Source organism: Gossypium hirsutum, chromosome A08 (genome assembly GCF_007990345.1).
Source record: "Gossypium hirsutum isolate 1008001.06 chromosome A08, Gossypium_hirsutum_v2.1, whole genome shotgun sequence".
Classification (NCBI taxonomy): Eukaryota; Viridiplantae; Streptophyta; class Magnoliopsida; order Malvales; family Malvaceae; genus Gossypium; species Gossypium hirsutum.
Window position 1 is genome coordinate 117,274,667 of NC_053431.1, and position 27,781 is coordinate 117,302,447.

Here is a 27,781-nt window from a genome sequence, read left to right on the forward strand (position 1 = left end):
ATGAGATCCATTGAAACTGGAAACTTGTAGAAAATTTTCGAGATCCTTCTCCCACAACGTCTATAAATTTTTTCACTAATTTTTTCCTTCATATCATCAAACGAGATATTTCTATTAAATCTCATTGCAACTTGTTTGCGGCATTCAAATATACATCCGACGCTTGTTGTCAAAATTTCTCCATCGAAATAAACGCATACGAAAAATTTGTTCTCCATCTTCAATACTAGATCTGTTAAAAAAAATTCAAAATTCTTACAATTTTCAAAATTTTTGATGTAAAATTTTTTATGCAAAATTTTTCATTCAGAACCTAACAAACAAAATTATTTATCTAACAAAATAACATTAAATAATAAAATTTCTAACAAATTTCTACATTCTATTTAAAAATAAATAAATTAAAATACCTTGTTTTTCTTCTTCTTTTCCTTTCTTCCCTTCTTCTTTCTATCTTTTTACTTCTACTAATTTTTTTACTAGTTTTTTTGCTCATGCTTTCCCGGGGAGGGGGTATATATAGGGGAAATGGGTTGCGCCTAACGAAGAGACACCACATGTTGCCCCTACCTGACAGGCGCGACATGTTGAGCTTGTCAGGTAGGCGCGACATGTGGTGCCTTCTCAGGAGGCTCAACCCGTATTTTATTAAAACTTATTTTCGTATATAATAAATTTTTTATACCAAATAAGTAAAAAACCAATAAAACCACTATATAAACTAATCATAAATTACTAATAAAATAGCTATAAAAATATTTTTTAAAAATACATTATCAGAAAAATCATAATACAATAATACACTAATAAAAAATACTATCTTAGAAATTAATTTTATTACACCAACATTTATAAATTTTATTGCCCTCAAACTCTAATACTACTTTCACCAATATCATCTTTTTCCATTCAATTTCGTCCGTCTTTTCTAATTTTTATTCTCAATCTCTTTTACTTTCAATTTTCTAGTCTCTTAACTTCTAAAAAATTCTAAATTATTTTCTTTACAGTTACAAATTATTTATAGCAAAATATTTAACAAAATAAATTTAACATTATTAAACTAAACAAAATAATTTAGAATATATAATCTTAAATTATTAATAAATTAATTTTAAAATAATTACAAACACAAAAATTTATCAAATAATTCTAAATTACTAACAATCTAATTTTGAAATAATTATAAAAAATTACTAAATTTTTTTCTTCTTTCTTTCTTCACTGCTTCACTGCACGGTCAATGAGGTTTGCAGGGTGTGGCGCCCCTGCATTAGGGGCCACATGTGGCGCTTACGGGTCACGGACGACCCGTTTTTAACCCGAAATTTTTTTAAAATATAATAATAATAATAAAATATTTTAAAAAAATTATTAATAAAATAATATGTCGCGCCTGTCAAGTAGGCGCGACTAAAAAAAAGTAACCCATTTTCATAAATAATCTATCTAACAACCTATTTTCGTATATAATAAATTTTTTTATACCATATTTGTAAAAAATCCTGTGTTTGTTCTTTGAATAATTATGGGATACTTTAGAAAATTAAGCAAATAGCAGCCGTAATTACTTTTATATGAGATTTATTTTGTATACGAAGAGCGGAAAAATCTATATCTAATTCTCAACGGTAAAGGATATTGATCTGCCCTTTTTTGTCTTTTTCTTTGGGTCACAATTAATGCTCATGAAAATGTTATAAAATTTTGATTTTGTATAATTGAGTGGTTCAAATATATAAATAAAAATTTAATTTTTAATTTAATTATACATATTTAAAAAAATAAATATATTAATTTATTTTTATATTAAATTAATATAATTAGATGTGTATATAATATATAAATATAAAATAATATTATATTTATAATTATATTAATAATTTATAAAAATTTAATTAAATTAAAATTTCATACATAAAAAAACGTTTATATATAAAATTATATATTAAGCTAAACTCCACTTCCTGTATTAATCCCCCTTTATACAAAAACTTTCGTTCATAACTGGGACTAGCCGACTATTATAGACGATTTGTGAAAGGTTTATTGATGATTGCGACTGCGATAACACGATTGCTTTAAAAAGATATTAAATTTGAGTGGTCAGAAAAGTGTTAGCAGAGTTTCGAGTAGTTGAAAGCATTATTGACAGAGGCACCAGTGTTAGTTTAGCCTGAGTTAGGTAAATAATTCGTAGTTTTCAATATTTCATCGTTAAATGGCCTGGGCTGTGTCTTGATGCAGGAAGGCAAAGTTGTAGCTTATGCCTCAAGACAATTGAATCCACACGAAAAGAATTATCCAGCGCACGATCTAGAGTTAGCCGCGATAGTGTTCGCATTGAAAATTTGGCGTCTCATTACTTGTTTGGTGAGAAATGACATATTTATACCGACCACAAAAGCTTGAAATATCTGATAACTCAGAAGGATTTGAATTTGTGACAATGGAGATGGTTAGAATTGTTAAAAGGCTATGAATTAGTGATTGACTATCATCCGGGGAAAGCGAACTTAGTTTCTGATGTTTTAAGTCAAAAGTCCTTATTTACTTTACGTGTTTTGAACACACAGTTAACTTTTTCTGATGACGGTTCGATAGTAGCCAGGTTGAAAGCGAGATCGTTATATCTACAGTAGATTTGTGCAACTCAAAAATTTGATAATGAATTACAAGCAAAACGAGCTCAGTGTGAGTCGATTTCTAATTCAGAGTTTCGAATAGGGCCTAATGACTGTTTGATGTTTCGTTATAGAATATGCGTACCAAGAAATTCTGAGCTCACTTGAAAAATTCTAAACGAAGCACACAATAGTTGTTTATCAGTACATCCGGGGAACACCAAAATGTATAACTATTTGAAATAGCATTATCAGTGGCATAGCATGAAACGAGATATCTCAAAATTTGATTCGAAATGTTTGATTTTTCAGCAAGTCGAATTTGAGCATCAAGTGTCGTCATTGATTCCCGAGTGGAAGTGGGATAGAGTAACAATAGACTTTGTATCAGGTTTGCCTTTATCTCCAAGAAAGAAAGATGCGATCTAGGTTGTTGTTGACAGATTGATGAAATCAGCCTATTTCATTCCAGTACGTACAGATTTCTCGCTTGATAAATTGGATGAGTTGTATATCTCAGAGATTGTAAGATTACATAGTGTCCACTTATCTATTGTTTCGGACAGAGACCCGAGATTCACTTTGCGATTTTGGAAGAAATTGCAAGAGGCTTTAAGTACAAAGCTACATTTCAGCACCGCATTTCACCTGTAATTGGATGGTCAATCCGAACGAGTTATTCAGATACTTGAGGATATGTTGCGTTGTTGCATTCTTGAGTTTGAAGGTAGCTGAGAGAAATATCTACTGCTGATTGAATTTGCTTAAAATTATAGCTTCTAATCGAGTATAAAGATGGCACCGTACGAAGCTCTATACAGTCATAAATGTAGAACACCATTGTACTGGATTGAGCTTAGCAAGAATAAGATTCACGAGGTTGATCTGATCAGAGAGACTGAAGAAAAAGTGAATTTAATTTGTGACAGTTTGAAAGCGGCTTCGGATCGACAGAAATCGTAAGGAGACTTGAAATGGAAAGATATTGAGTTTCAGATCGGGGATAAAGTGTTTTTGAACGTGTTGACATGGAAAAAGATATTGCGGTTTGGTCAGAAAGGGAAATTGAGTCCGCGATTCATCGGACCGTATGAGATTATCAAGCGAATTGGGTCAGTGGCATATCAGTTGGCATTACCATCTGAGTTAGAGAAAATACATAATGTGTTTCATGTGTCAATGCTTCAGCGATACAGATCCTACCCTTCACATGTCATTTCCCCGACCGAGGTTGAAATTCAGTCTGATATGTCATATGCTGAAAAACCAATTCGAATTTTAGCTCGTGAGATCAAAGAGTTAAGAAATAAGAAAATTGCATTAGTGAAAGTATTATGGCATCAACAAGGGGTTGAAGAAGCTACATGGGAACCCGAGGATGCTATGAGAAAACAATACCCGGACCTATTCACTAGCAAGATTTTCGGGGACGAAAATCCCTAAGGGGAAAAGAGTTGTAATAGCCCGGTATTAGCTAAATCAGAACAGTAGTCTTGGAACCACAAATCCAATGTCAAAAAATTATGTTAATATTATTTTTGGTGTTTACAGCATGATAGCATTTATGTGTGAAAATTTCGTGAGCTAATTTTATCGTTTAATTGTTCAATTTGAGAAAAAGGACTAAATCGCGTAAAATGCAAAAGTGTTGTTCTATTAGCTAAAGGTATTTAATAGCTATAGAACCTCAAATTTAAGGTCTTTAAGTGTTAAATAGACCATTAGGATGATAGTGGATGATAGTGGCATGGCATTTGGTGTAATTATGGAATATTTTAAGGTTATTTATGGTAATTTGTAAATAATGTTAAAATAAGTAAAATAAAACACAAATTTCATCCATTATCATTTTGTTGAACTGAAATTAAAAGAAGAACAAGAGGAATTAGGGTTCTTCATTCGACTAGGAATAATTCAAGTAATTAGCTATGTTTTGAGCTCGATTTTTTATAATTTTTACGTTTTTGAGATCGTTGCTTCGTATTCTAGCTAGCCCATACCTTAGATTTTGAAACTGTTAAAAATTTTGAGAGTTTGTATTGTTGAATCTGTGAGTTCTTTGATGCTTAATGTTGAAATATGAAAGTTTGATGATAGTTTTACATGTTTTGTTAAGTGATTTTTGATGAAAATGCATAATAGGATTAATTTGTGAAATGTGCAAATTGTGTGGTTAAAATGTGAAATAAATGAAAGTTTTGGACTGTTAGGGACTTATTTGTAATTCAGCCAAGCTTGGGTTTATTGAAAATATGTGAATTTTGTGTATTTGTGAAATAACGACTAAATTGTTAAAGGTGTAAAAGTTTAGGGGCTAAAGTTCAAATAGGGTTAAATGTATATTTTGGACTAAATTGAATGAGTGGTTGATTAAATAAGTTAATTTTGAATACATTTAGATCAAGAAAAGAGGAATCCGAAATTAGATCGGGGGATAGGCAAGATTATCGAGTAATTGACTCATTTCGTCGTTTTCATACTCGAGGTAAGTTCATATGTGATGATTTCATTATAAATGTATGTTAAATGCTTTGATATTTCTTAAAATGTGATTATGAGATTTTCATTAATGTATGAATTGTAAATACGACTCCACAGAATTATTCGAAGATGGAATCAACAAGCTAGAAATCCCGGTTGAACCTTAGGAATAGATTTGGATACTTGTGACATGTTATAAAATGACATACCGATTTTGCTTTGGGCCATACATATCAGATGATTTGGCTTCGAGCCATAATATTAACACTTCGAATGCGAGTTATACCAATTTGACTTCAGGCCATGCATATCGGATAGTTTGGCTTCGGGCCATGAAAATAGTTCTTCGGATAAGTTACCTTGATTTAGCTACGAGCCATGGTATAGGTACTTATCGAATGAGACTACTGAGTATCCAATTTCTATTCCGAATGGTTCATCGGGTAAATAAATGTTGTGGTTGAGAAAGAGGTTAGTACGAGGCGATACAAGTATGTATAGAACCTATTCGAGTATTAAATCGAGAAAGTTCAATGAGATGGTATTTAATCATGTTTAAAACATGAGAAAGGTTTGTAGTTAATGTGAAATTGGTTGATTTACATTTATTTGATGAATTAAATTATTTACATACAAGCTTACTAAGCTATGAAGCTTACTTCGTGTTATTTTTCTATATTTTATAGTGAATCAAGGCTAGCTCGGATCCGGAAGTCATCGGGAATATCATCGCACTATCGGACATCTATTTGGTACTTTTGAGTTGTGTATATATGGTATATGACATGTATAGGATAGATGTGGTATTTTGGTTGTGATTATAGCCATGAGAGTTGGTTTGCAAATGATGCTAATATTGATGTGTGTTTAGCTATTAGTAATGGCTTGTAAATATATATGTTTTGGTTGTATATATAGTCATGAGTGATGGCTTATTTTGGCATGTTTGGTATGAATATGGTTATGGTTTTCTAGTTGCAAATGGTTAATTGATTTATGGTGTATAATGCTTGAGAAATGTTTTGATGAAGTATGATTTTGAAAGTTGAGTTGATAAGTATTTGAATAGGTAATTGGTATTGAATTTGGTTGAAATGGATATAGTATGAATTGTGTATTTGGTTAATGATTTTGGCTGCCTAACTGTATGATGAAATGGTACCATTTTGGCTGCTTATTTGAACATGAATAAGGGTGGCAAATTAGCCTTGCAAATTGCCTATTTTTGTCCACACGGGCAGAGACACAAGCGTGTGTCTCAGCCATGTGTGACATATGGTCATGTTACACGGCCGTGTGTCCCTGGTGTTGTTATTAAAATGAAGTTTGTATGCTCCATACTGTCTCACACACGGGAGTGTGACTGGCTATATGGTACAAGTTAGTATACCCCCTTAATTGGCATACGGCCTAGCACATAGGCGTGTGACTTGGCCGTGTTGCATAAGTCAATATACCCTACAGTTTTGGCACGGCATAGTACACGGGCTGGCACACGAGCGTGTGTGGCCACTTCGAAAGGCACACGGGCCAGACACACGGGCGTGTGGTTGGCCGTGTAACCTAAGTTAGTATGTATGCCTTGTTTTCACACGGCCTGAGACACAGGCGTGTCTGGAGTCGTGTGAGGCACACGGCCTGTTCACACAGGCGTGTGACCCCTGTATAATTGAAATTTTTCTAAGTTTTCAAAATTTTCGTATGATATCGGTTTAGTCCCGAAACACTTCTAAAGCATGTTTAAGGCCTCGTAGGCCCTTATAAGGGACAATGTGATTGTGTTGAATGATTTATGAGAACGAATGCTTTACGGTTGATAAATGTATGCCTTATGTTGTGACTTGATCAGTAATACCTCGTAACCCTACTCTGGCGACGGATACGGATTAGGGGTGTTACAAAATACCCGCAGCGAAACTATCATATTGGACAACTATCACGATCGGGTAGGAATTGAGCTTATGTATTCCAATGTACCTAATTTATATTACAAATTTTGTTCCAAGTTTTAAAGTTGTAATGTATTTTGTTTATATTACAAAATTTATATTACAAAGTTTGTTCCAAGTTTTAATGTTATAATGTTGTAATGTTGCAATTAATTTAATTTATGACCATAAAGTTTGTTCCAAGTTTTAATGTTGCAATTAATCTAATTAAATAAATACAAAAAATCTCTTTTTCTTGATTTATATTTTTTTAGAATAAAAAAAGTACAAACTTTGTAATATTTAAATTGCAAAAAACCCCTAAAATTGATAGTTTGATGGTGTGGTCCTAGGGGTATATTTCTGTAGGGGTCGACGTTCATGTTGTGGGTGATTGCAGCGATCAACATCCTCTTCAGTCGTAGGTGGGGGTGTGCAAAACACGGAAGAAAAATCATATGCCCCAAACGTCATCGATAAGCTTGAGCTGAGAGGAATGTTGTACTGAGGTGGATACAACCAGAAGGAGTGGAGCAATGCGATGGATACGGGCTGTGAGGAGTGTTGTACTGCGGTTGTATTGGACTGAATATATCAAACCCGGAATGATATCTGTGTCCTGGCGAGTCTAAGAAATAGTCATTGACCCGCAACTCCAGATGATAAGAACTATCCCCGAAATGTGTATGCGACCGCTCGGGTTCTGGCTCAACCTCTAGCTCGGGCTCTGACTCGTATACCCCAAGCTGATGTATGTGCGGGGGGACTACAGTTGACTGCCCACCAAGTAAATATGGTTTTCCCGTAATAGGGGTAAATACATCAAATGAACCCTACAGTTGTTCGAATCCGGCATCAGTACACCCCCTATAATATGCATATTGTATGCACGAGCAGTGCACATCATCTCCTACTCAGTGGCATTAATTGATAAATGTTCAAAATTGGCATTCAGCCATGAAAATCTCAAACCTGTAAATTTGGACTCAGCACCGTTGGGCGAGACTCCTAGTAGGCTATAACAAAGGGTAGTCGGCTCAACTATCGTACTTACGCCCCTTATGACACTCCCATCAATTGAGAGCCCAAATTGTAATGCAACATCCTCCAGAATGACAGTGCACTTTTCACACGGCAAATGAAAAGTCCGAGCGCCAACGCTCGACTAATACGGATATTAAATCGTACCGCAAATCAAACATCCGGATCAATGTTGCTGATCCAAATCTGGCTAACTCTAAGTATGACATTAGTCGTTCATCCAGGGGATATCTTAAACCATTCACCCGACCCCTCAATGCGCGGTACGAGCTCTGACACTATTAAATTATAGAAAATAGTTATTATAACATAATTTGTTTCCATAAATGATGTAGAACTTTTTTTAAGGAACCTGTAATTAACAAATAACAATATATCACTGTATTATTAACTGTGTTTAACATGTGATCATCGTTCTTAATCAATGAATCCATTGCGATACCTGTAATTTCAAAACAAATTTCGGCAATTAATTTCTAAGTTTGATGCATTTTAAATATTTATCAAAATACCTAAATTTTATATATTGCTTTTAATTACAAAAGTACCAAACAATTTTGTCCACATCATATTTTTTGCTATACTAAATTAACAAAATAAATATATCTTATAAATTCCAACTCAATAGTTTAATCTTTTACCTACATAAAAAACAAAAAAAATATATTAAAATAATAAAAATAACATGCCAATAAAAAAATATAACAAAAACATAACATATAAACTATCTCAACAAAATAAATACGAATATTATTATTATTTTAAAACGATAATAAGCAAAATGTATTGGTTTAAAATATAATATATATAATAACATGCCAACTTAATTATTGTCAAAAATATATATATTTTGCATAGAAGGATTCAAAAGAAATTTCATTTATAATATTTATAAAAAACATAAAATAAAATTTAAAACATAAACTCTTATTCCCAATTATAAAATCTTAAAAAATTAGAACATATAAACTATTATTCCTACTTTATCTTATAAATTCCAACTCAATGGTCTTATTCACAAATTCCATATCAATGGTTCTTATCTTTTACCTACATAAAAAATAAAAAATTTATATTAAAATAATCAAAATTCACATGCCAATTAAATTACATAAAAAATAAAACATTCTTTATACATAACATAAATAGGCTTTTTTACTTCAATAAACATTAAAAATAACTTATGAATGAATAAAAATATAAAATAAATACAAACATACGTTGATAGCTCTTTTTAACCAAATAATACCTTACAAAAATAAATTTAAAAATTAAATCTAAATTAAATCAACAATAACAACAAAAACCAATTAACATTTATTTATAACAAAAAAAATTACTAAATAAAACAATTTACCTTTTATGTTTTTTTTAAACACTAAATCTTCCCTAAACAACAATCTCTCCTTTCTTTTTCTATTTATTTATTTTTTCCTTCTCTTCCTCCTTCCCTCTCTCTATTCTGTTTTTTTTCTTCTTTTTCCCCTTCTCCTTCCCACTCTCTCCTCCTTCTTCTTCTTCTCTTCTTCAAAGATTTTCTTCTCTTTTTCGGCAAAAAATGGGACATTGGGGACCTTATAATGGTCCCCAAAAACACAACTCACGGGCATGCCATCCAACCCGTCCCATCGCTGACAAGCCACAAGTGTGCCACCTGTGGAAACGACGTGACCAGAGGTGTGCCGCCTCTCCAGCAGGCATGACCAGTATTGCTCAATTGTCCTGTCCCATCTATGACATCGGATCTAGTTTTGGGTTGGGTTTTGTTCGTATACAGGTCGTATTTGACCCCTATTTCTTTAGGTATTGTCTATTTAGTTGCCATTACCAATTTTTTTAATTATTTTTTTTCAATCAAATGTGTCAGTATTTTAGGGTGGTGCCGCCTATGCACCACCCTCCACTTGTTTGGATGTACCATTTTGGTACATAATTTATTTAACATATCATTTAAGTAATTTTTTTATAATATATAGATAAAAAAAAAGAAACACTCATTTGGGAGTTGCCAAGAGGGTTCTCAGGGTATGTGAAGGACAAAACAAGTGAATAGCTGAATTATTTAAAGGTAGGAAGTGTGAAGTTGACTAAATATTCTGAGAATGATTGGGCTGGGAGTTTGGATGACATTAAACATCTAAGTATGTTTTTAACCTTGGTTCAGGTGCAATCTGTTGGAGTTCCAAGAAGCAACAAGTTGTGGCTCAATCAATTGCAGAAGCAGAATATATTGTTGTTGTTGCTGCTGCAAGCCAAGCAATTTGGTTGAGAAATTTGCTTTCTAATCTTGGTTGAGCAAGAAAGTGTCACTGTTTTTTTGTGTGACAATAAGTCACTTATTTCCATTGCTAAAAATCCAGTTCAGCGTGGTAGAACAAAGTACATCAATGTAAAGTTTCATATTATTCGTGAGGTTGAGAGAAATTTACTGATTAAGATAGAATTTTGTTCTTCTAAGATGCAAGTTGTTGACTTGATGACAAAGTAGCTTTTTAAGGAATAGAATTTCTTTTATCAAGTGTGAGCTTGGTATGTTTAATATCAATCTCAAAGGTGGAGTGTTGATGTGTTTTGAGTTTAATATTGGAAATCAAATATACCTTTTGTGTGTTAGTTGCTTTAGGCCTTTAATAATAGGCAGCTGTAAGTTTTTCCGCTATAAGTATCTTTTACTTATGTTTTACGTTTTTTTCTAATCCAGTGCTAAGCAGCTGTAAAGTTTTTTTTTTAATGAAAAGGTTGTGTCTGTGAGAAGCTGAATAGACAGCCTTCTCCATTATTCAGAAAAATTTTGTTTTTCTTCTCTCTTCCTTTCTTCCCCTCTTTGTAACAAAATCGACACCAACATTCTTAAGAGATGTCTCGAAAGCATGTTCTTTTGGTTGTTGTCCCAGCCCTTTTGTTGGCCTTCCCGACTTTAATTATGCTTTAACTTCAATTATTCTGAGCACTGAGGCAGTATCACGGTATGAATTTCGAGGTTTGCACTGCTCATTCTCTCTACCTCGCTTTCCATTTCACTTATCATGAATCGCTTCCTTGGCCCAAACCGAACAGGCTGGGTACCTAATTCGAGCTCAAGAATACTATCATATTTCCCCCTCCAACCATGTGTTCCTTGACTATATTGGTCATGGTCTTTTCTCTTATTCTTAGCTTCAAACTCAATCACCAGGTTCTACTATTTCTTTAGAACCCCCATTTTTTTATATCTTCTACAAGTCAGTAAACCTGAATGACTCTCAGCTACTATATGGTGAGGGGGAAAAGTCAGAATTTCAACCTGATATTGGGAGATGGATCATGGCTTTCATGAATATCTCAGAAGCTAATTACTCCATGGTTCTCACTGCCAATCAATCTTCTGCTTTCAAGCTTCTGTCAGAGTGTCATCCCTTTCAATCTAATCAAAATCTACTCACAGTTTATGACTATCAAAATGAGGCTGTTGAAGTGATGACTGAAAGCTCCAAAAAAAGAGGAGCAAATGTCATGTCTGCTGATTTCTCCTTGCCTAATCTACAAATTCAATCAGAAAATTTGAGAAAGAAGATAAAGAAAAAAAGTACAAGAGACGAGGACTTATTATTTTTCCACTTCAATCGTGGGTCACAGGATCCAGATATTCGTATCTGGATGAGCCTGGCTCAAGAGAATGGGTGGCATGTGTTGCTTGATGCATCTGCATAAGGAGCAAAAGACATGGAGACCTTGGGGCTTTCTCTTTTCAATCCTGACTTCCTTATTTGTTCCTTTTTCAAGGTTTTTGGAGAAAATCCTCCAGGGTTTTGTTGCTTGTTTATCAGAAAATCCAGTGCTTCAATTTTGAAGGACCTAGCCACTGGTACAAATATTGTAGGAATAATGAATCTTGTCCCAGCATCACCACCTATTTCTAACATTGAAACCAAACTGAAGGTGGACAATGTTCTTGTTCAACAAATGGACGATGAATCTGGAACAGAAAAAAAAACAAAGACTGTTTCATTTTCTGAAATCGAAGAGGTAATAAATACATCCTTTGAACCAGGAACTACAGAAACCAACAATACCCCTAAAAGAAGAAATCCAAGAACCGAATGTAGAAGCTTGGATCATGCAGATTCATTAGGGCTGATACTAATCAGTAACAGGACAAGGAACCTGACCAATTGGTTGGTGAATGCATTGATGAGCCTTAAACATCCAAATTTAGAAAATGGAAATCCGGCAGTCCAAATCTATGGACCCAAAATAATGTTTGACAGAAGGCCCGCCGTAGCATTCAGTGTCTTCGACTGGGAAGGACAAAATCGATCCTGAAATAGTCCAAAAGCTGGCTGATAGAAACAACATTTCTTTAAGCATTGGGTTTTTGCAACACATTTGGTTCCCGGATAAAAATGAAGAGAAGGTATTGGAGACAAGAACAAGTGAAGCTCAAGCAAGCAAAAAGAGAGATACATTTCATCTGTAATATCTGTTGTTACAGCCGCACTTAGTTTTTTGACGAATTTTGAAGACACTTGTAGGCTATGGCCATTTGTTTCCAGGTTCCTTGGTGCTGATTTTCTAGAGAAAGAGAAATGGAGATACAAAGCTCTCAATCAAAAAACAATTGAAGTTTAGGTCTAACATTGATTATTCTTTCATTCTTACATGCTATATAAATATATATATGTTAGTACAAAACAGTTGAGATACTGAAATGATACAATATTACATAGCTGCAACACTTCTAAGTAATAGAAACATCTTTGGTGTTCTTGTTCGAAGTATTTTTTGTATTGCAATATTCTAGTGAAACCATTATACAAGCAGGCATTTTCAACGTATAACATCACTTCTTGTCTACTATAAGTATACCTATCTATATAACATACTGGTTAAACCTTGTGGTCAATGTCGAGCAAGGAAAAATGGAAATCAATACTGTTTTTAAGTGCTGAGAATAACATAAATGATCTATAAAAAACTGGGAAGGATTTATCTGCACTAGACTTTAATGAGACGGTAATTAGTGGCGTAGAGATGGATTTCAATTTTGTATGCTATTTAATTTAGGCTTTAACGACAAATTTGATCATTAAAGTTTACATGTTTTATCAAAATGGTCCTAATTGTATTTATGTGTCCTTTTTTGTCATCAAACTTTGTTTTTTTTTCAAATTATTGTTTTTCTAATAGATTTAATGAAAGTACCATGAAAAAAAAATAATGGGGATGGTGTAGAATTTCATATGTGGTGGGATGTAATTTATTATTTAAATAACTCTATAAAATAATTACATGTGGACATTAAAAAAATAAATAAATAATACATGAAATTAAAAAAAATTCTTAATTTAAAGAAAATAAACACAATTATTTAAAAAAATTAAGTCAGTAGAAAAATCTCCTAGTTAAAAGTATGAAAGATTGAAACCTTGAATTTATTCATTAAATATGTTAGAAAAGAAATTTTCAAAAAAAAATTAAAAGTTAATGGCAAAAAAAAGACTGAATAATATAATTAAAACAATTTTAACAAAACATATATATAAATGTTAGTGGCCAAATTATAAATTAAACCTTTAATTTAAAGGCCAAACCATAGGTTAGTTATTTAAAAGCTTACCATACAAGTTTGGCTTGTTTAATGGACTTGAATTATAGAAATTTCAGGAAAATAAATATTCATAATTTCTCATAAAAAAACTTAATTTAATACAAAGTTGAATCAAATAAAGGATGAAATGAAATCTAAAACCTCAAATTTTCAAGATTTCATAAGATGTAATTTAATTAATTGGTGATTAATTATACTAAAAACGTATATTTCGATTATCATTTTTACGAAGTTTTAACTTCCTCAACTATAACATTTGTCACTATCACTTGTAATTTTTTTTTGGGGGGTAAAAAAGCCTATGGCTAAGCTACTAATGGTAGTATCTTAACTCTTACATTCTTCTTTATTTTGGTAGGAATGGAAACCGACTCCTCAAACTATGCATAGGTAACACCTAAAGCATCCATCAGCAATAGTCTCTCCATTTCATGTCGGGGTTAAGATTCAATGATCTATGATATTTGGTTCCATTACATCCAAGGCATGTGATCAATTTGTTAGACACAGAATTTGAGAAGAGCATGGTGAGTCAGTTAACTTTTTTTTTTTTTAAATTAAATAACTTAACAACAGGACTTTTATCAATCAAAAGAGATATATTTTGAGGTAGTGAAGAAGTTTAAGCCGAATACATTTAAAATTTCGAGTACTCTTATGAGTTTGAATGAAAAATTTATTAAAGATGAATAAGATTAAGCAACATATGTAACCATTTATTGAAGTATAATTGTCAATATTTTATATCTCGCAACTAGTAGACTAGACCTTTACCATAATGTTGACATATATGCAAGATATGAAGCTTCTCTAAAGAATCACACTTGAAAACAATTAAAGATGTAATTAGATGTGTTAATTGTACTTTAAATTTGAGTATTTAATTTACTAAAGATATTAATCTAAACCTTGTAGGTTATTTTGATGGTGAATGGACAAGGAACTTAGATGATAGAAAAAAACACTTTTGGAGCATGGTTTTATTTTGGGTACAATTTAGTCCCATGGTAAAACAAAAAGCAAAATTCTCTCTTTCTCCACTACTGAAATTGAGTACATAGTAACTAAAAGATGTTGTACTCCGTCGATTTGGATAAAGCAAATGTTTGTAGATTATGATGTACCTACAACTTATGCATTCGAAAATAAAACACTCATTAACATTCAGCATCATTTTATTAGAGATTTAGTTGAGAAGCAAGTAGTTGAATTAAAGAATGTGCAACATAGAAGCAACTAATAGACTTATTCACTAAGTCATTTGATGGTAACATGTTTGAGAGACTTCGAATTGGCATAAGACATTTTAAAATTTAATCTTCCCTTTCTCATAAAAGATATTATCATCGGTTTATTATCTTTTGTTTTTATCTCTTTATTATCAAATTTTTAACCATCAATAAAAAATTATTTGTTACTAAAAATTTTAAGTCAAATCAAATCGCTCATTTTTTATATCTTTTATGTTCGTTTCAGCGTTTATGTTTAACATTATGACTGTCTCTTCTAATAATATTATTTCTAAAGTTCACTTAGTTCTGATCTCTCTATTCTTTTAAGAATATCGTTTCTCCTACTCGTATCGAATAGAACATGTCTTATCATTACACTTAACATTTTATATTATCAAATAGCCTTTTTTTAACTTTTAACTGGAAGTGTAGGATGTTTAGATTCTACTGGCCTTGTGCCTTCTTTAAGCCTGTTTTTATTGCAATGTGGCATGTTCTATTTTTTTGGTATGACAAAATTGAATGCATAGGAAGAAGTTCCAACCTTGTAACTTGAAGTCATCTCAATTCTCAAGTGAGGTACATCTCGCTCGAGCCCTAACCCTTTCAAGCCCTTTTGCCTTTGTGCTCACTAGAGCGACTGGCCTCGTGCCAGCTATCATCTAACCTCTGTTTGCTACAGTCTTCCTTATGCCGGCTATCTTTCGGTGTGCTGAGACTTATCCAGGCCCATCTGTTTCCCTTGTGCCAATCTCTATACGACGGTAAGCCACTGGCCTTCGATGTTCCTTCTTTTTATGTTTCCTTTTCCTTTTGCATATGAAGCCCCTGTTTTGATTGTGCGACAACTGCGACTCTTCAAGATCTTCACCAATTATAAATTTGGATGGTCTATGGTGTCATTACACTTGGTTTTTCTTTGGTGGCTGATAAGGTTGATTATCGAAGGCTCTTTTCGACCTTGGCTCCCCCACCGTTTGGCTTCTGACAAGTGTTGCGGCGACTCCGACCTCCTTTTTTGGGGCTTCGCGTTAACATGTACTTTGATGCTTGCTATTAAGGCCAGTGCAGCGTTCTCCCGAATGATCCTGGATGTTTCCATGCCTTCTCCATTCCCTGCTAAAGCAACTTATGTTTGTAACTAACGTTTCTGTGAGTTAATGTTGTGGACTTTGCCTTTAGACTTGAATGTTATATCTTTTGGGCTTTGGGGCCATCTTTACTATTTTGACTATTTTAAAACTACAGACTTCGGATACATTTCTCGGAGGCTTCCAATCTATAATTGCAAAAATTTTGCTCGGGTCAACTCGGATACTCGCGGTTGAAATTATATATCCCAGAAAACCAACCTCTTGTAGCCAAAACTCGCATTTGCTGAACTTTGCAAACAACTGTTTATCTCTCAAAGTTTGCAGCACGATTCTCAAATGCTCAGCATGCTCAGATTCATTACGAGAGTAAATCAAAATATTATCAATAAACACAACTACGAATCGATCTAAGTACGGCCTGAAAATCTAGTTCATGAAGTCCATAAAAACAACAGGTGCATTTGTTAGTCCGAAAGGTATAATAAGAAATTCGTAGTGTCCGTACCTTGTTCTAAATGCAGTCTTTAGCACATGTGAGTCTTTAACTCGCAACTGTTAATAACCTGATCTCAAAATCAATTTTTGAAAACACTGCTACCCCTTTTAACTAATCAAACAAATCATCTATTCATAGCAAAGGGTACTTATTCTTGACCGTTACTTTGTTGAGCTGTTGGTAGTCTATACATATTCTCATCATGCCATTTTTCTTTTTTAGAAATAACACCGGTGCACCCTAATGAGAGAAACTCAGTCTATTAAAACCTTTATTTGCCAACTCTTGCAACTGAGCTTTCAATTCTTTTAACTCTGTTGGAGATATTCTGTACGGAGCTACCGATATCGGCATTGTACCTGGTACTAATTCAATACCAAACTCAACCTCTCTGATAGGTGGTAAACCCAGTAATTCTTCGGGAAACACATCTGGATGCTCACGCACAACTGGTACTAATTCAATCTTTGTTTCTGTCACTTTGTATCAAGTACATATGCAAGATAAGCTCCACACCCCTTTCTTACAAATCTCTAAGCTAACATAGACGAGATCACAACTGGCAAACTACTCAGTACATATGCGATGTACCGGATGCAGTAAACGAATCTCTATGGAATATTGAAACGCCTAATGGTGGCAATTAATCGTTTCCCTCTATCGAAAATGATGCAAATATTATCATTGTTAATAACATACCTCCGCAAGTTGGTAAGGAAGAATCCCTACGACTCCATGTTTTCCTTATCTAGAATGGCAAATGCTATCGAGATCACATTCTTGTTTCCATCTTGAGCAACTGTAAGAAATAGGATCTCTGTATATTTTTCGTATAGCCAAGTCCATTTACTTGCACAATCCGCTTGTAGTGGGGAAATGCACGTACACATAGATCAAACGTCCAGAACATCCGATGGAAATTTATTTTCTCGATTGTAGTTGGTGATTCGGGCTATAATAAGGTCGTGTCTGTAACTCAATGACAGTCCCCAATATGTACTCCCGTATAGCGATTATCCATCCTTGTAGCTTATTGTACGACACATCAAAATCCCTGTACAATTTCTCCATTGCCATCTATTTAGCTATCCACACCTTTCAGTATGATACTCGATATTAGAATCGTGTCTGCATTTCAGCAATCCATATCGAAACTTTAATGGTCGGCATGTCCTTCACCATTGGCATGAGACACATACAGATAGTTTTGGAATCAAGTTTTCGATGATCTTCTGTCTTATGTGTTGATGTGCATGTGTAAGGCCCAACAAATTTTTGTATCTTTCACATCTGTGACTTTTGAATAAATACAGCTCGTACCCACCAATTGTAGCCTTCCCCCGACTTTCAACACTCTCCTATATATAATGTCAGTATAAACACTGCGAATTTGTAGTCCACTGATATATTTATGCTATACCATTTAATAGCAAATACGCACTCTTCCTTACTTTCGAATCTCTGGCCTACAAACAACTCCTCAGGATTGAAATCTACAGCTAGCCAGTGAGTAGGTAGTATTTCAGGGTACTCTGGGAACTCGGCTACGTGCGTCGCGTCGAAGTCTATGAGTGACATGTGTGGCCTAAGATTATTATGTATCATAATACGTTGAATCTGGTTCCCAACTGAAAACACGTTAATGTTTCCATCGTCATTCACGTCTTTATCGTCAATATCATTGGGGACCTCGTCCAGATCGGGATCACTATCACTATCGACCTCGTGATACAAAGATCACTACTATCGTATCCATTATCACCATCCACATCAATATCGGGTGCAATATTAAGATCGATATCGATCCCGCGTATAGTTGATTCACTATCAATGTACGATATTGGAGTCATCATACAAGGTTCTTGAGCTCCATGTTCTTCACCTAATACAGTGAGATCTTCAGTTGGCTCCGCACCAACTACCTCAGCAAATAGCTGAATCGGTGCATTTTGGTCACTTCGATTCCTACAATAAATAGCGATCATTGTCTCCACGTCTTCATCGTATACAAGTTCTATTTCGGTAAATTGGATGGGATCTGCCAAAACTAGAAACTTATAGAAAAGTTTCGAGTTCCTTCTCCCACAACGTCTAACAATTTTTGCACTAATCATTTCATTCATAAAATCAAATAAGATATTTCTATTAAATCTTATTGTTATTTGTTGGTGACATTCAAATATACATCCAACGGTTGTTGTTAAGATTATTCCATTGAAATAAACGTATATGAAAAACTGATTATCCATCTTCAATACTCAATCTGTTAAGAAATAAACAAAAATTCTCAAAACAATTTCAAATAGCATAAAAATACTTACATAAAAAATTTAATGAATAAAAAGAAGCCAAAATTATATCAATATGCAATTTTTTTCATTCATAAGCTCAGACTTTTTCAGTTCTCATTTTGTACATGAACAATATTTATCTTTACATTTAGCCACTTAAATTTAGTTCTACATTTTCTTCAATCTCTGATCCTGTATCTTTCTCTGGGAAATTCTCTATATTAATTTTGAATTCTCTTCAAATTCATCTTCTACAATCCAATTTAGAAATTCCTCAAGATTTTCTTCCTCTTCAATCTTTATAATGAGTATTGAATTTAGAAATTCTCTTGGTAATTTCCTAACAACTAATTTATCCATCCATGGTATGTCAAACACATTTTGCTTCCCAATCAACTTTCGTGAACCTACACTTTGTCTCGTTATTTTCCTTTCTCCATAAGAGATTATAAACTTCACGAAGTATATAACTAGATTCCAATAGGTTCGTGGTACCAATGTCTTCCAAAGTTAGTCTAAAATGATTTGATGCTCCCGTTCTATTAATTCCCATAAGAGATTATAAACTTCACGAAGTATATAACTAGATTCCAATAGGTTCGTGGTACCAATGTCTTCCAAAGTTAGTCTAAAATAATTTGATGCTCCCGTTCTATTAATTCCCTCTAAGGGTTAAGTATTGCACTTTATTCTTTCTAATCAGTTTATGACCCTTCCATAACACTTCTTGCATCTTTTAATTTACGGTAATAAGGTGTTGAACGATGTTTTCTTCTGGTTTCATTCTGTAATCTTGCAATTCTCTCATCATTTTATCAACTTTCTAACTTTGTGCTGAAGTTATTATCTCATCAGACAATATCAAATTTATTGTCATTTCTAACAATATTTATGACAAAAATATTTTCAGTATTTATCTATTTTTTTCTGTTGTTATCACTAACTAAAAATTACTTTATAATAGTTACTAACATAAAAACTTTCAAATATATGATAAGCCATAAAAGTAACATATTTTTAATCCCATTCTTGATGCGTTTTTGGATGATTTATTATGTAAATTAGTGAATTTGATGCTTCTAATCCTTTAAATTCATGTTTCTATACTTAGGTGAGCATAAGGGAGTGAAAAGAGCAAAAACGAGCCAAAATCAGGCAAAAAGAGCTATTTCTAGAAACCACACGGGCTAGGCACACGTCCATGTGCCAGTCCGTGTGCCAGTCCGTGTTGATATCGCGCCCTGTTTCCCAAACACACGGAAAAACCCAATTTTTAGGCTTTCTGAGCATTCTAAAGTTTATAAATACATAGTAGAAGAGGACTTAAAAGAGCACACAGAGAAGAATGAAGAAAGTACTCGAAGAACACTGTCAGAATCAACTTAGAAGCGAATCTCCTTCCAGATTGAAGATCTCCATTCAAATTTCCTTCGAAGTTTTATTAGGTTTCTTTATGTCTTGTTGTTATTCTAATTTTGAGATGTTTTCATCCCAAATTATAAACTAAATTCCTTAAATACCTAGGGAAGATGAAACTTATGATTGATCTTGTTATTTAATTTCTGATTTACATGATAAATACTTGAGTTCTTGTTCTCAACTATGTATGTTTATTTCGTGTTTTGATATTTTTAGGATATTGATTCATGTTAAATGTGCTTATTCAGTGGAGCAAAAGTCCTTATTTAAGAGTAGATCTAGCATAATTGAGTGGAGTTGCATGCAATCTTAGAAATAGAATGACATAAATCTACCAGATTAGAGTCAAATCCAATAGGGGAATCCATAGATCGAGTTAATGCGACAATAGGGGTTTTAATTAGAAAGAGATTTCAATTAAGCAACCTAGAGTCTGTTGTTTTTACTATCGAATGAGATATTAACATAATTTAGGAATTTCTACGGATTAAGGCACAAGTAAATAAATCGTTTAATTCAGATTCAGAATAATAAGTGAAGTCTAGGTGGATTCTTTCCTGGATATTGTTTATCTGATTGGTTTCTTCAAATATTTTTCTAATTCATTATCTCTTGGGTTCTTAGTAATTAGTTCGTTAATTTTAGATTAAAATCAATCCCATTAAATTGTTGGCTAAATAATAGAAAAAAAGTCATTACTAGTACTTGTAGTCCTTGTGGATACGATATTCCCGACTCACTATACCTATACTATTATTCGATAGGTGTGCTTGCCTTTGTTGTAATTTTAGTTAGTTTAGTGACCATCAATATATTTAAAAAAATTTAAAACATAACATTCATAACCTAAAAAATCACAATAAACCTTAAACAAATAATTAATCTAAACACAAAACTTACTAACAAATCACAATAAACAAAATAACTTTAAAACAAAACATAAAAATAACACTAAACAAACTATATAATACTAACAAAATATTTTTTTCTTATAATAATCTATTCTATTTGAAAATAACAATAAAAATAAAAATACATTTTCTATTTTCTTTCTTTCTTCTATTCTCTCTCTTCTTCCTTATGTTCTATTTTTTTTAACAAATACTAATATTGAGCTGGATGGTGCAGGGGGAAATGGTACTGGTGCCACCTATCAGATAGGGATCACCAGTGCCGCCTATCAGATAGGGGTTAGTGGTGTCACCTATTAGATAGACACCGTACCCCTTTCATATAAAATACATTCTCTATACCATTCTGGTCAAAGTGGTGTCGCCTAGGGGTGAGTATTCGATTGAGTCAAGTCGAATCGAGTAAAAATTTTTCAAGTTAGTCGAGTTGAAAAATCTTATATTAGCAACCAAACTCAATTTGAATTTTTTTCGAATCGAATTAAATCAAGTAAAAAATTTTGAGTCGAATCGAGTTGAGTTAACGAATCCTATACTTAATGTTGTACTTAGATGGACAGATTATTTAACTAGTAGATGAAGTACAAGATTATTTAACTACATGAAAAATATAATGATTTTTCCTTTTAACTTAATAGATAAATATTTATCAAAACGACGTAGTTTTACCTTTTAACTTATTTATTTTGAATTTTAACTTTTTAAAAAGTAAACATTTATCAAAACGACGTAGTTTTGTCTTTTCTTATTCGGATTTTTGGATAACTCAAATTGTGTAATTCATATTCGAATTAAATCGAAAAACTTAATTTTTTATTTGAGTTGACCCGAATAACTTGATTAACTCATATAATTCAAACTATTTAATTCAAAATTTGAATTTTTTATCGAGTTTTTTGAATTGAATCGAATTTTGCTCACCCCTAGTGTCGCCTGTCAATTAGGCACCACTATTAAAATATCATTTCTTTTTAGTCAAATGTGTTAGTATTTTAGGGTTGTGCCGCCTATACACTACCCTCCAATTGTTTGGATGTACCATTTTGGTACATAATCTATTTAACATAACATTTAAGTAAATTTTTTTTATTTTTATAATATATAGGTAAAAGAAAACCCAAATGAACATCAGAAGGTGAACTCATAAACCTTGATAGCAATATTGTAGGGAACATTAAATCAGGTTGTGTTGCTATCAAGTAAGCTTCCAACTATACTTCTATAAATAAAAGGATCACAGCGTTTCTCACCATCATTTTTTGACAACTTCAAGTTTAGAGGCAATGGAGAGTCAACTCCTTTGCAAAATTCCAGCTTAAATTTTCTTAGAACATCTAAAGTATACTTCTGTCGTGAAATGAATATACCAGCCTTCTTTTGATTAATTTCTATCCTAAGAAAATAACTCATCAAGCCAAGATCTGACATATCAAATTCTTTTTGCATACTCAATTTAAATTCTGAGAAAGCTTCATCATTGCTTCCTATTACCAACAAATCATCAACATAAAGAGAAACATTAAGCAAGTCAATATTCATACCTTTCTTAAGATACAAAGTAGCTTTATTAATGCTTGTTTGAAAGCCCAACTTCTGCAAATAAGAATCAATTTTGCAATACCATGCCCTTGGTGCCTATTTTAGACCATAAATAGCCTTCTTAAGCTTGTACACTTGATGATCCTTTCCAACAACCACAAACCTTTAGGTTGACAAACATAGATATCTTCTTCAAGCTCTCTATTCAAGAAAGTTGATTTTACATCCAAATGAAACACATTTCAACCTAATTGACTTGCAATAGCAATGAGTAATATGGTGGTATTGTGTCTAGCAACTGGTGCAAAAGTGTCATCCTAGTCAACTCCACCTATCTATGCATACCCCTTTATGACCAACCTAGCCTTATGCTTGAAAATAACACCATTAGGATTGAACTTAGTCCTATAAACCCACTTCACACCTTTAACATGTTTACCATTAGGTAGATCAGTCAAGAACCAGGTATTATTTTTCTCAATTGCAGAAATTTCTACCTTCATTGCATCAATCCATTTAGGTACCTTTGTAGCTTCATCAAAACTTGTTAGTTCAACAAAGACAAAATTCACCTCTTATACACATTTACTATGGATTTAGTTTTGATAACCTCAACATCAATTGTACCAATTGCACCAAATTCATTACTAGTCACACCATGTTTAGCATCATCAGTTGTATCAGCCTTTTCAGGCATTAACCCACGATCGTGCTTTTACACATCATTCTTTTCTCAACTCCAGTAAGAATCTTTATCAAAGATGACATCTCTATTCACCACAAGTTTCTTGCTTTTCAGATTAAAGACTCTATACCCCTTGGATTGAAAAGAATAACCAACAAGGATTCCTTTCCAAGTTCTTTCATCTAACTTAGTTCTCATATTAATAGGTATATAGCTGAAACAAATAGAACCAAACACTCTAATATGTTTCACAGAAGGCTTAAACCTAGACCAAGCTTCAAGAGGAGTTTTTCCATCCACAGCCTTAGTTGCTAACCTGTTTAACAAGGACACAGATGTTGATACAACTTCTGCCCAAAATGAATTCGGAAGATGTTCTTCAAACAACATACATCTTGACATCTCCAAAAAAATTCTTTTTGTCCTTTAACAAACTCAATTCTATTGAGGGGTGTAAGGAACAGTGAGCTGATGATGAATCCTAGAGTCTGCAAAAATCATTGAACTCCTTCGACACATACTCTCCACCATTATCTGTTCTTAAAACCTTTAACTTACAATCACATTGATTTTCAACGAGTTTCTTGAATTCTTTAAATCTTGAAAATACATTCATCTTGGACTTCAAGAAATACACCCAACATATCGTTGTCAACTCATCTATAAACAACACAAAATATTTGCTACCATTCATAGAAGAAAGTTACATTGGACCGCATAAATTAGAGTGAACTAACTCTAATTTCATAGTTGCTCTCTTTACACCATCATAAGAAAATGAAAACCTATGTGACTTCTTAAGTTGACAACTATCACATTTATCATCACACACATTCAATTTAGGCAAATCTGTTACAAAACTATTTGACTACATATACTTCAAGGTTCTAAGATTAAAATGGCCTATCCTTTTATGCCAAAGAAGATTGACATCATCCTTAGCAAAGCACATACATTCACAATCAACATCAAGATTCAAATAAAAACTATTATTTTGCATTTTCAGATCGGCAAACTTAGAACCAAAAACATCAAATATGTTGCAGACATTACCCTTAAACTGAACACTAAATCTATTTTTAATCATTTGAGGAATACTCAAAAGACTTTGGTCTAAATCAAGAATAAAAAAAATTTATCCTTTTACCTTGTAGAGTATTCACAGAAATTAAGCCTTTGCCTTGAAATTGAATTGTAGCAACATTTCCCAACTTCACACTTTTGTTAAAGGACTTATCAAGTGAGTTAAAATATGCAGCCACATGTGTCATATGACTGGTACACCTATTATCCATAACCAAATAAAGTTATGAGATGGTTTAACATGTGAAACCATAAACATATACTCACCTTGCTCTTAGTTCTCTTCAGTTGCATTTGCTTGTTTTTGGTCTTGCTTTTTTGCTTACTTCTTCTTAGCCCAACAAAACTTTTCAGTATGTCCAGACTTTTGGCAAAAGGTACATTGAAATTTGGACTTGTCATTTTCCTTGAATCGACAATCCTTTTCAGCATGATTTGTCCTCTTACAAATAGGACATGATGCAAACTTTTCATTCTGACCATTGGTGGAAGAAACAACAGCTTTGCCCTTACTTTGAGCTTTCAAATTTATTCCCGGAGTTGTTGAACTTTACTCCTCTATTAGTAGTAAGAAAAGTACCTTAACTTGCCTTATGGACTTGTATAGAAACCCTTTGCTCTTGCGCTTCTAACTTGCTAACAAGATCAGCAATAGTTAGACTTGTCACGTCACAAGATTCCTCAATAGCTGAAATTTTGGCTTTAAATCTCTGAGGAATACTGATCATGAATAATCTTTAATCAGCTCATCCTCCTTCATTTGTAGCATCAGAAACTCTCTTTTTAGAGTTAAAAGTTTGTTTTATTTACTGTATCACCTCCCTCATAAGTTTCCTTGAGTTTATCCCAAACAGCCTTTGGTGTTTCAAGATGTTGAAAGAGCATTAGAAAAAGCCATTAAAATCACTCAAAAATAGCAGTAGAACCTCACAGCCCTCAAGAAGAAGCTCTGAATACCACTGTTGGTGTCAATTTTGTTACAAAGAAGGGAAGAGAAGAAGAACAAATTTTTTTTGAACAATGAAGAAGACTATCTATTCAGCTTCTCACACACACAACCTTTACATTAAAAATAATTTACAACTTCTTAACACTAGATTTAAAAAGAACATAAAACATAAGTAAAAGGATCTTACAGTAGAAAAACTTACAGCTGCCTATTACTAAAGGCCTAAAGCAACTCACACACAAAACATATATATTTGATTTCCAATATCAAACTCAAAATACATCAACAAAGCAAGCTGATTGCATTATTTTCTATACGATCACGTTCTTTTTCTTCTTTTTTTTTTCTTTTGTCCTTGTCGAAACCATTTTTTTGAAAACGGGGATCGACTTTATATTTTGAAAAGAAAACGAAAATTGGGAGTTGCCACCAATCTTTTTTGTTTAGGTGTGATTGGATCACCAAGAAGTTTGGTCATTTTAATAAAACATTTTGATTTACTAAATCAACGATTTTGGTCTACGAAATTTGAGAAAAAGGGTTCGGGAGTCGGTTACGTACGAGGAAGGATTATCATTCTCGTAACGCCCAAAATTGGTACCCAATTGATTAATTAATATCTTAATATCGAAAATTGAAAAGATTGAAAACAAATTTTGAAATACGATCCCCTTTTTATGAATGTTTGGATAACTTAAAGTGGATATTAAGATTCTATTGTTTCGAAGAAATAAAATATCACATCCAATACGTAGGACATGACATTTCAAACCTTCGATACCAAAATCATCTCATGATTTCCAAAACTCATGCATTGAAATTGTTTAAAAAGGATATTCAGTTGTTTGGTCAAACGACAAATCGAAACCTAGCACGTAGGGCACGTTTCCTCGGAATTTCCAAACACAAAATATTGCGTTATTTTTTTTGAAGAAAAATGTGGACGGAATTTTAAAGGGATGTTTGATTATTTGGATAAACAGAAAATCGAAACCCAGCACATTAGGGCATGATTTTCTCGAATTCCCAAACGTCAATCGTCGCTTTTGTTTTAAAGTTTAGAAAATGCGGACGAGATTTTAAAGGGAAATTTGATTATTTAAATAAACGAAAGATCGAAACCCAATACGTTAGGGCACGATCCCTCAAATTTCTAAACATCAAACATCGCTTTTGTTTTACAAAGTCAACTCAAAATAAATTAATTTGACTTGAAATAAAGTGGAATCATTGATTTTGGATTAATAAGTTGAAAACTACAATGCGACAATTGCGAATGAAAAACGAATAAACATGGAACAATGTACATGGATAAGATACTATGCAAATGGGTGACAATAATATGAAAATACGAACGAACGAATTATAATATACACAATGATAATAATCGCATAACATATGTCACTTAAATACCAACATTAATAATCAAAAGAATGAAATAAACAACATGAAACCCTTTAAAATAGATAATGAGACAATTTTAAATAAATAATACATAAAAATAAGCTAAAAAAAGATGTCATAAAAAACAATTTTAAGTGAATAGTATAAAACAATTTAAAATAATCAACATACAAAACAATTTAAAGTAAAATAAAGCGACTTAAAATAAATAACATATAACAATTTAAAATAACATATAAAAGGTCTAAAATAAATAATATAAAAATATTAAAGTAAATAATATACATAAAATAAAAATATTTTAATATAAATAATATATATATAAATAAATAATGTATAAAGAGTTTAAGATACACAAATAAATAAATAAGGGAAATAATTTGTAAAAGATTGAAAATAAATAAACAAATGAAAATAGAAATGAAATCATGGATGAAATTTAAAACCAAACACGTAAATAAATAATAATAATAATAGAGGTAAAATATAGAAATACATAAAATAATGTAAACAGAGGAACTTAAATTATTAAAGAAGGGTTGAAAAAGAAAAAGAAAAAATAATAATAATAATAAATAAATAAATAAACAAAGATAGTGTAAAAGTAAAATAAAAGCAAAAGCATAATAAGAAACAATATTAAAAAATAAGAAATTGAAGTGAAAACTAAAAAGATTTGATAAAAAAAAAAGAAGTCTAATGCGTAAGTATAGGTAAATCAATAAATATGAAAATAAAATAAAATACAGAGGGTTGAATTTAAAAAATAAAATAGTTTTGAAATTGTATCTAGAGATATACATAGATAAATGATAAACGAAAATACATATATATATATTAGATAAATATGTATCTATATATAAAAATAATAGCAATAATATCGCGATAACCATTAATTTAATACCATGATAATAAAACAATTAGTTAAATGCGAAAAATAATAGAAATAGTGATAATAATATCAAGTTAATTCATTTAATAAATAAAGAAAGAAAATAACAAGGAAAGGACTAAGTT

At 32.4% G+C, this 27,781-nt stretch overlaps 1 protein-coding gene and 1 pseudogene across 1 annotated transcript; one reads left to right on the plus strand and one right to left on the minus strand.

Annotated features, from left to right (window-relative positions):
• The first annotated feature begins 9,515 nt into the window (after positions 1 to 9,515).
• LOC107926943 (uncharacterized) lies at positions 9,516 to 12,831 on the plus strand (annotated as a pseudogene).
• Positions 12,832 to 22,283: 9,452 nt separating this feature from the next.
• LOC107926944 (uncharacterized mitochondrial protein AtMg00810-like) lies at positions 22,284 to 23,340 on the minus strand. Its single transcript, XM_016857887.1, has 2 exons — positions 23,254 to 23,340; positions 22,284 to 22,697 (listed from the first exon to the last, which is right to left on the minus strand). The coding sequence occupies exons 1-2, from the start codon at positions 23,338 to 23,340 to the stop codon at positions 22,284 to 22,286; spliced, it is 501 nt and encodes a 166-aa protein (XP_016713376.1).
• Positions 23,341 to 27,781: the final 4,441 nt, after the last annotated feature.